Source organism: Platichthys flesus, chromosome 5, assembly GCF_949316205.1.
Source record: "Platichthys flesus chromosome 5, fPlaFle2.1, whole genome shotgun sequence".
NCBI classification, from domain to species: Eukaryota; Metazoa; Chordata; class Actinopteri; order Pleuronectiformes; family Pleuronectidae; genus Platichthys; species Platichthys flesus.
In genome coordinates this window covers 18,800,081-18,809,233 of record NC_084949.1, presented here as the reverse complement: position 1 = coordinate 18,809,233, position 9,153 = coordinate 18,800,081, and the positions used below count along the sequence as shown (strand labels likewise).

Genomic DNA, 9,153 nt, shown 5'->3' with positions numbered 1-9,153 from the left:
GCTGCAGTTGTAGCTGCTACAGTTGTAGGTGCTACAGTGGTGGGTGCTGCAGTTGTAGCTGCTGCAGTGGTGGGTGCTGCAGTTGTAGCTGCTACAGTGGTGGGTGCTGCAGTTGTAGCTGCTACAGTGGTGGGTGCTGCAGTTGTAGCTGCTACAGTGGTGGGTGCTGCAGTTGTAGCTGCTACAGTTGTAAGTGCTACAGTGGTGGGTGCTGCAGTTGTAGCTGCTACAGTTGTAGCTGCTACAGTGGTTGGTGCTGCAGTTGTAGCTGCTACAGTGGTGGGTGCTGCAGTTGTAGCTGCTGCAGTGGTGGGTGCTGCAGTTGTAGCTGCTACAGTTGTAGGTGCTACAGTGGTGGGTGCTGCAGTTGTAGCTGCTACAGTTGTAGCTGCTGCAGTGGTGGGTGCTGCAGTTGTAGGTGCTACAGTGGTGGTTGCCTGGGCATTTGCTGATGCTATTGATCAAAACATAAAACATCAGTCAATAAGAGTTTCCTTTTTCCCAAAACTGCTGCTGTCTGTGAGAAGAACAGGTTTTGCTCACCGACGATCAGGAGTTGAATCAGGATGATCAGGAGCATCTTTAATCTCTTTTGCACCTAAAAGAAAAAGCAAAATATTGTCTCACTTAATCAAAGAAAACCTTTAAACAGTTTCCAAAACAACAAGGATGAAAGTTGTACGGTACAATGAACCGTTTTTCTACTTTCTATCAAAAGAAAAAATATTGTACTTACAAAGTTTCTCTGAATTGTGTGTCTGTAGCTGCCTTGGGATGGAAGCTGACTCAGTCCAGTGTCACTTCACCTTCAGATGTAACTTAACCTCAGTTTGCCACAACCTTTATATGTTTGACGATTGACATTAAGAAGGTTGGGGGAGAGCTCCCATTGGTCGCCTCAGAAATAGCTTTGTTTATCCCTGCATTATATTCTGCTGAACCTTGAATGATCAACAAAGCAAATATGTTGATGATGAACTGAGGAAGTTGTTCCGCTGCGTGGCACAAAGACGTCACAGTGTCGATGACGATTTAGAGTTACTGATGGGAAGGTAGCACCTAAACCAAGAATGTGCCATGTAAAGCTAATGGAATGATAATAAAGGTGGAGGAAAAGATGGATGCCTTTGTGTCCTACCTGTTCTCCAAACTAACTTGGCTATTACGTAGATGTGGGATTGTACAGTCATGTGTCCTGACCTTCACCGGTGTGTTTCTGGTCAGAGAAGAGTTCCATTAATCAACTTTAACCATAGATTACAGTTCATTACATTACATTACATTACATTTCATTTAGCTGACGCTTTTATCCAAAGCGACTTACAATAAGTGCATTCAAACCCGAGGGTACATACCAAGGACGACAAGAATCAAGAAAATACAATTTCTTCAAACAAAGCAAAACTACAAAGTGCTATAAGTAAGTGCCATTTAAGATCTACTAACGTGCTAGTTTCAAAAAGTTGTTAGTGTTTTTTTTTTTTTTTTTTTTCATATGCTCTAGTGGTGATTTGAGTGGACTCTTTACATTATAATATGACTTTGAGCACTTTAATTTAACTTGGCTGATAACTATCATCTGATGTGACAGTTCATGGTTGGATTGCGTCATTGTGTTCACTTGCTGATACGTCAGCCTTGTGCACAACACCTAACGTTTGAAAGGGTTCTCTTGAGGCATTCATAGGATAAGACGTTCAAAAGGTGAAAAAGGGATTTGGGAAGTCACTGTGACCTCGACCTTTGACCATTGAATCAAATTCCCAGAAGATTTTCTTGAGATATTGTGTTCAGAGGAATAGGACTGACGGATGGACAAATCTAAAAAAGAAAGCCTCCACTGAAAGTTTGGGATGCACCTCATGATTACACTCAGTATTGATTCATCTGCCAATTGTCTTCTTGATAAATCAATTGTTTTGTCTATATCACAGTTTCCCGAAAGTCCAAGTTGACACTTTTAAAACAGCCTGATTTGTCCCACAATTCAAAACTCTAATATTTTACTATACAACAAAGATAAATATAAAATCCTCACATTTCCAGAACGTGTGTTATTCTCTAATTAACATGCAAATTCAGTGTTTGTGGAACAATCCCTCTTCTTCAGAAACAATGAATGAATGAATGTATCCTCTACATATGATCTTCAAAGTTATATACCTGAACAGTAAGGGCGTATACCTCCACGTTGTCTGAGGACGGATTATTATGAAACTTAGAAAAATATTTTCAGTTTCTTTACCATTGTGGAATTAGGCGTACTTCAACATTTTCAGTTTCCCCAGGGACTAATTCATGGATCTTTATGAAATAAATCTAACATATTATAGTGCCAAACATAAAACTTTATCTAGTGAAATTAATCTAAATGTGGTTTCACCAGGAGACTGTTGGGCCTTTGCCAAGGTTTGTCTATTTACTGCCTCTCCCTCAAAGTGTGTCCATACAAAAAAGTACAATGACCCCCAAAAAAATGTAGATATCTAAATTAGTTTTTCATAGAATAAGCAATGACAATATATATTTTTGCAGACTAAGGAATGTGGATTTTACTGAACATCAATTTCTGTGAAGGGGCCTATTAAAGTGGAATTTGTGTGTGTAGTGACTAAGAGCATGTGGAACGAGGAAAACAAGCAGAACCTGTTTCGATGACAACATGAACGCCTGACTTTTGTTTTATAATAGATTTGGAACAAATATGAACCCGCCATTAAACAATAACAAAAACATATAGCAACCTGTGTTCCTCACACGTCATTCACTGGGAATGATGCGTGAGGACAACAGGTGGTTCATTCGTAAAAGGTAAACCAGAGTGGAGGTGTGACTTGAAGCCAACTTGACTATTAAAAAACAACCAAAACATTCTGTGTTTGATTTTCAAAAGTATTGATCAAGAATTTTTAATTTCTATATACCTTATATAATATTGCTCATGCATTGTATAAGAACAGTGAGGAGTTATAAAACATAATCCAATAACCTCAAAGTTGTAAAACTTTCACATTGTTTTCTCATAAAGTCGAGATTAAAACCAAAACCTTAATTCGGGAGACTTAATGTATCGTGATAATTATCGATGTCAACTATTCAACCATGTTCTCAAGTCCTATTTTAATGCGTAATCAACGATGTTTTTATATTTCTAGTTAATAGCTTCAATTTGGTTTGTTTACTTATTTTAAGTGTATTGGAGCATTGTTAAGAGCTTTATAAATCAAATGTATTAATAAAATCATTTTTGTAGAATATTCATCTGTCCACAGTTTTTCATAAGGAGGATTTTTTTGTAGCTTCTCTCGCCACAGGAAGTCCAGAGTGTCAACACAGAAAAACTAGTGAGGTAAAAATGAACTAGAAGCTCAAGGCTCGGGAGGCTTTGCTGACACCTGGTGAGAATCATTGAGATTTACCAACAGTAAACTGAAGCCCGATCCAAACAGGATTTGTGAGGCAGACACTGGAACTGAGAATACAACAGTTCATGTCAGGTAATGTTAAGAAACACATTTGTATCAGTTGTGCTTTCGCTGAATGTACTGAGTGACAGCACCTAGACTTAACCTGGAGGGATTTAATCACCATGGTTGTAATGGTGGTAGTGTTGCCTTTTTAACTTTGTGTGCAGCTTTCCTCTACGTCCATTAATGTGTAAGTTCGATTAACAATAAAGATCTAATGTTAGTTAATACCAAATCATCATATCAGGGCAATAGGGACATCAATGATAGGAAACTTAACATGCAAAAAGATTGTTTATTCATAACTATTGAACATCATGTTACAAGGTAGTTGTTACAGTTTTCTTATCTGGGACTACGTCTTAATGAGTGTGAATGCTGACACTGCAGCCCCACGATCATTTTTTACCTTGGCCTAAAGACTTTGGTCACCATCAACTCCTGCGTACTTCAACCAATTGTTATCATTCAGCCATTAACACATTCAGCTCCTTCAGGACATCGTTGTTTCCATTTTTTTCTTTTTCCAATTCTTCATCCTTTTTTTTTAATATTCAGCCTTTTCCCCTATTTGGGATTTCAAACTGGTGTCCGTGTAAGGCTTTTGTAGCGGTGACATCACGCACACTTCACTGTCTGCAAGAAATGTGTTTTAAAAAAGCTTTCTTGAGTCAATGAAAGAATTAAGCCTCTTGTGAGAAATATGTCTGATAGCGTTTGCTGTATTTCAGACATCAAATATGAGACATTTAGACAAAATACTGAAAAGATGCATTTGCATTTTCTTAGTCTTTAGGTTAAATCTTTGACGGGGTTCTTTTCTGCTTTGGCTTTGACTCTCTGCTTCTGTGTCTTCTGCAGCAGAGCCAGCGTGTCTCTCTTCTCGATTTTTCTGAGTGTCTTCTTCTTCATCCTCTTGATCTTTGCCGTGTTCCGAATCTGTGACACAAGCGGGAAAATTAACAGGTGGCGAAATAACCAACAGAAAGACTGTATGTGCTGATGTTTACTGCTTTTAATCTTCATTTTGTCTATTTGTGTTGTGAATAACGGAAGTCTAAGATGATAGATGTTTACTTCTTTAAATCTCACCTGTTTTTATGAAAATTGTGTTAAATCTAAGTTGACTTAACCGTGGTTATGTCTGGTATTGAAGAGAGATAATTAAATCATGCACATTGATTCAACATTAACTTTTCAGAACCACATATTGCAATATGGTGATAAGGTGGCCAATCAGCTCTGGTGGGGGTAAGCGAGTGGCCTTTCGAATTTACAAGGGGCTTGTTAAATTCAACCGTACAAACATTTTATTTAGTACTTGTGTCAAGTGCCAGGTGGGGTTTGTACATTCTGAGACTTCTTCACAGTATATTTTACAAATACTGCGATCTCTTCAGTACATGATGCTGTTGAAGGGATGTGTGTTTTCTTAAATGTTGTCTCAGCTGCCTATGATGTTTTAGAAGCTTGTTGTAACTGGTAAATGGCTTTGAATTTATATACCGCTTTTTTAGTCTTGATTAAGATTAAGATTAAGATCCATTTCTTAGTCCCAAACACATGCACAGACATGCAAAGGCACACTCATGCAGGTAGGGAAATTTAACCTCTGCTTTTGACCCACATGGTGCAGGACACACAGAGCAGTGAGCGACCATGTACGGCGCTCGGGGAGCAGATGTATGGGGAGTAAGGTGCCTTGCTTAAGGGCACTAGACAGGGTAGGGAGACTCTTGGATTTTTGGACAGATCAATCCAGGTTCGTCTTTTGTTGTCTCTCCGTGGAGTCGAACCAGAGACGAACCAGAGACCTTCTCTGCCCCTAGTCCAAGTTTCTGCCACTAGACCACCGCCTCGCTTATGACCACTTAAAGCGCTTTTACAGTACAGTTCTACATTCACACACACATTCATACAGTGCATCTATTCACAGCACTTAGTTATTCTATGGGGGGCCATTCAGGGTTCAGCATCTTGCCCAAGGACACCTCGGCATGCAGATGAGTCAGACTGTGGATCGAACAGCCAGCGTTCAGGTTGGAGGACGACCACTCTACCCCTCAGCCACAGCCGCCTACTTCTTTGCATAAATGGTACCGTACCAACACTGTGTGGTCGAGTTTGGATTTTTCATAGAAGTGATGTGTATTTGTTTGATAGATAGGTGAGGGTCTCCAACCCAGTTTCACCATTTGACTGAAGAGCACGAGCGTGATCATCAGTTGACTTACCACTTGCACAATCTCGGATTTGCGTTCGTTCTCCGTGCGTCGTTTTAAGTTGTCTTCTCTGCGTTTCCTCTTATCCTAGTGAGACGGAGGGAAACACAGAACAGGTCACGAGGTTTTCACGTCACGACGGTCGGTCAGAAGAGAATCGTCACGCAGATGTAGCTCACCTCCTTCTGCTTGGCCTTGTCATCTTTGAGCTGCGTAGTAAACTTTTTCACCATGTCCTTCTCTCGCTTGTTCTGCATCTTCTTCTCCCAAGAGGTGCACAGTGGCTTGTCTCTGACCAACGCAGAGAACCTGGAGGCAGAGAACAGGATCATAAATCCACATCTTCCATTTTAACTGATGCTGAAAGAGCTTCTCGTGGTTTCACTGGGCACGATCAGTACAGTTGACAGTTATGCATTCGTTTTAAATCAATACATTGTACATTTATTTGATTTGGTACAATGTTTTTTCTGCTTATTTTAATTTAGCTACATCTTTCATCTTTACTTGATTGTTGTCTTTACTATTATTCAGTGTTCTCCTGTAGAGCACTTCATCAATAAAGTTTGATCGATTGATTGATTGATTCTGTGCCCATGATCAGACTACAACCTTTAAATGTGTAATAACCAGAAGGGTTGGTCACAATCCTCAGACCAAAATAACAAAAAAGCACAAAGTGAAATGAATCCGTTCTCCAGGTTTCTCTTCACCTCTGTTTGCTGCGGTCCTTCCACACTCTTCCAGATTTGGGTTTCCCCAGCGGAATGACCGGATTCTGTTTCACACTCGGGGCCAGATTGGCCTTCTTCTTTGGGACGGTCACTTGGACGGTCCCTGGGCCGGCGGGGACCGTCTCCGGTGCTGTTGCAGGCCTGGGAACATGCGCGTCTCCTCCGGCTGGTTTTGCCCCGTTGCAGGGCTCCGGTTCAGCGGGAACGACGGACTTCTCCTCGGGCAGAGCCTCGGGTTTGTGCTCTTGTTCCCCGGTGTTTATCTCCTCCACCACCGGCAGCTCTTGGAGCACCGTCTTCCTGGTCCTCCTGCTAGGAGTCCTCGGCGGCTCCTCAGAGTCCAGCAGTGCGGCCGGAGTGCGCACTCTGCGGCCGCTGCGGGTCCGTCTGGTCTCCGGCGGCGGCTCATGGACGTCCTCCTCCTCTTTCTCCTCTTTCTCCTCTTCTTTCTCCTCCTTCAACACCTCCTCCTCCTTCACCTCCGTGTGAGTAGCTCCGGGAATTGATCTCAACCTCCTCGACATGTTGTCTAGTGAATTTGACAACTATGCAACCAACTTCTGGATCCACGTGTGACCGCAGCCTGAGATGTGTGCGCTGCTCTGCTTCCGAGTCACGACGGATAGTAAACAACGCGTGGAGCTCGCTACCGCCCCTGCGGGTCTGGAGGAGAATCACAAGTGTTAAAACGATGCTCATCCAGCTCAGCCCAGATCTTTTTATTATGTGAAGAAAAATAAAATATGAATGAAAATAATAAATTACACTCACCTAGGTGAAACTAGATACAGATTTATCTTGTCTGCAATTTTCAATATCTGATTGAATTCAACATCTTAGATGTGCAATTTTGTTTACACTGTTCAGTTTGCACATTATATATTTATCTATTTTTGTGTTAGTATTGCATGTTAAATCTTTACTAATGTTTTAAAAAAAAATGTTTATCCATCTGTGGCTGTAACATGTAACACAATCTCTGTGGTGGGGCTAATAAATAAGAAACGTATCTTCCCTTCATCTTAAATGTATTAAGGCCTATTTATGCTTCTCCATTTTGATGCACACGGACAGATAGGACCCCTTTTTCGCTGTGGAACCTCCTCTCCGGGCTCCACAGAGAGCTCTTCGTGCAGCTCTGATTTTTCTGACTACACATCGGCATGGTGGAGAGCCTACGGATAGCCATTGGCTGTGAATTGTCCGCTAACGACTGCACTTTAGAACGACATAATTTCCGGATCTCAAACTTCCTGTTTCATTTCATGCACACAATAAACCCAAACATATCTACGATTCTACGATAAATGTGACAAGTGTGTTAGGCCAGCGGAGTTGTCCGTATGACGTCAGTATGACGTGTGCAAGGGTTACAGCTATTAACAACTCAGTTGCCATGTGTAAAATTGTATAATAGAGGGTAACCTGATGTTAGTTTTCGTAATTGTTCTGTAGAGTTATTATGAAGTTTAAACGTTAGCTCTTACTAAATTGTGCTTTGTTTGGTGTAAGTTAGTAAAACAGAAACATTAGTTTTATAAATATTATAATATGTTTTTTGTCCTGAAAACATCAACAAACCACAAACACTATGGATTCAGCTATGTAATACAAGTTATTTTATGTTCTTTCAGTTGATAGAGGAGCTACAGGTCGATATTTAATAATTCGTATTGTTTAATGTTCAGTAATTACTAAAGTTTAAGAAGGTGTCATGTTAAAAGCAACTTGTTTAACTTGTTTAACCCCAGTGAGAGTGTGTGTCTGTGCCGTGCACACAACAAGTCGCTACGAGGTCCACATACTGCAAGCTGGGAATAAACTAACAGTGTGTGTGTGGGTCAGGGTGAATGAAGTTTCTTTCTTACCACTGACAAAGTCTGGAGTGGTGAGTGCACCCTGGTGGCCTGAGGGTTTAAAAGAAATGTGCCCAGCTGGACTCAAGCTGGAGACATGTTGCATGTTCTCCTCTTCTTCTCTCCCTTTGAGAAACTGCTGATTATATCTTTATACACACCATAAAACATACAATCCTAAGGGTTTGGTCAAATAGGTTATTGCTGTTTTGTAATTGAATCAACTATATTTAAAAGTGAATGAACCCCCCACACTGTGTGAAAGTGCATCAGTGCAGCTCAGCCCGTCTCTCTGGATGAATGACATGTTCTATTTCAAACTGGTTTCCTGACGTGGCTGTTGTTTCCACGGACTGTGTTGTGTTGCCTCATGTCCGTGGTGTCGGACATGGGTGCCCTGCTGTGAAGGTCACAGTGAGGTCAGCGAGGGTCTGACCACTACACCCGCCGCCACGATGACCACAACCGTACGTCCAGTATGTTGTAAAACTAAAGGAAACCCAGTTTACAATATTTTTTTTTGTAAACCACATGCACTACTTAATTGTGTGCGTGTTCGTGTGTGTGTTTGGGTGTGTGTCTCTTCTGGGTGTGTGAATTCCTTTCTTTGCTTCTGCTTCATCCTCTTGTGTACGAACGCTGCCTCTCCCAAAAGGCTCATGGGGTTAAAAATAAAAAGCCTTCAGTCTGTCGACATTCACATGAGAAAATGTATTGGCCGGATCTCATTCAGTTCGGGCCGCAGGCGGTCACTTAAGATGAAGTCTTCAACCCTCACTGGCTGCCAGTCTCATTTCTGCTTTATTCCTTTCCCTGGATTGGTTACTCAGATCGTGACCTCAGAGGGTGACCTGTGGAGCCCCCAGGGCTCCAC

General features: G+C 41.5%; 1 protein-coding gene and 1 long non-coding RNA gene across 2 annotated transcripts; both read right to left on the bottom strand.

Moving 5' to 3' along the window:
- Positions 1–357: 357 nt before the first annotated feature.
- Positions 358–801, bottom strand: LOC133953219 (uncharacterized). Its single transcript, XR_009920671.1, has 3 exons — positions 737–801; positions 544–598; positions 358–454 (listed from the first exon to the last, which is right to left on the bottom strand). It is a non-coding gene; the product is annotated as an uncharacterized LOC133953219 (long non-coding RNA).
- Positions 802–3,742: 2,941 nt separating this feature from the next.
- On the bottom strand, positions 3,743–7,047 carry ccdc86 (coiled-coil domain containing 86). The gene is made up of 4 exons (XM_062388599.1): positions 6,403–7,047; positions 5,869–5,998; positions 5,702–5,776; positions 3,743–4,406 (listed from the first exon to the last, which is right to left on the bottom strand). Exons 1-4 carry the CDS (start codon positions 6,945–6,947, stop codon positions 4,260–4,262), a joined length of 897 nt encoding a protein of 298 aa, XP_062244583.1. The 5' UTR covers positions 6,948–7,047; the 3' UTR covers positions 3,743–4,259.
- Positions 7,048–9,153: the final 2,106 nt, after the last annotated feature.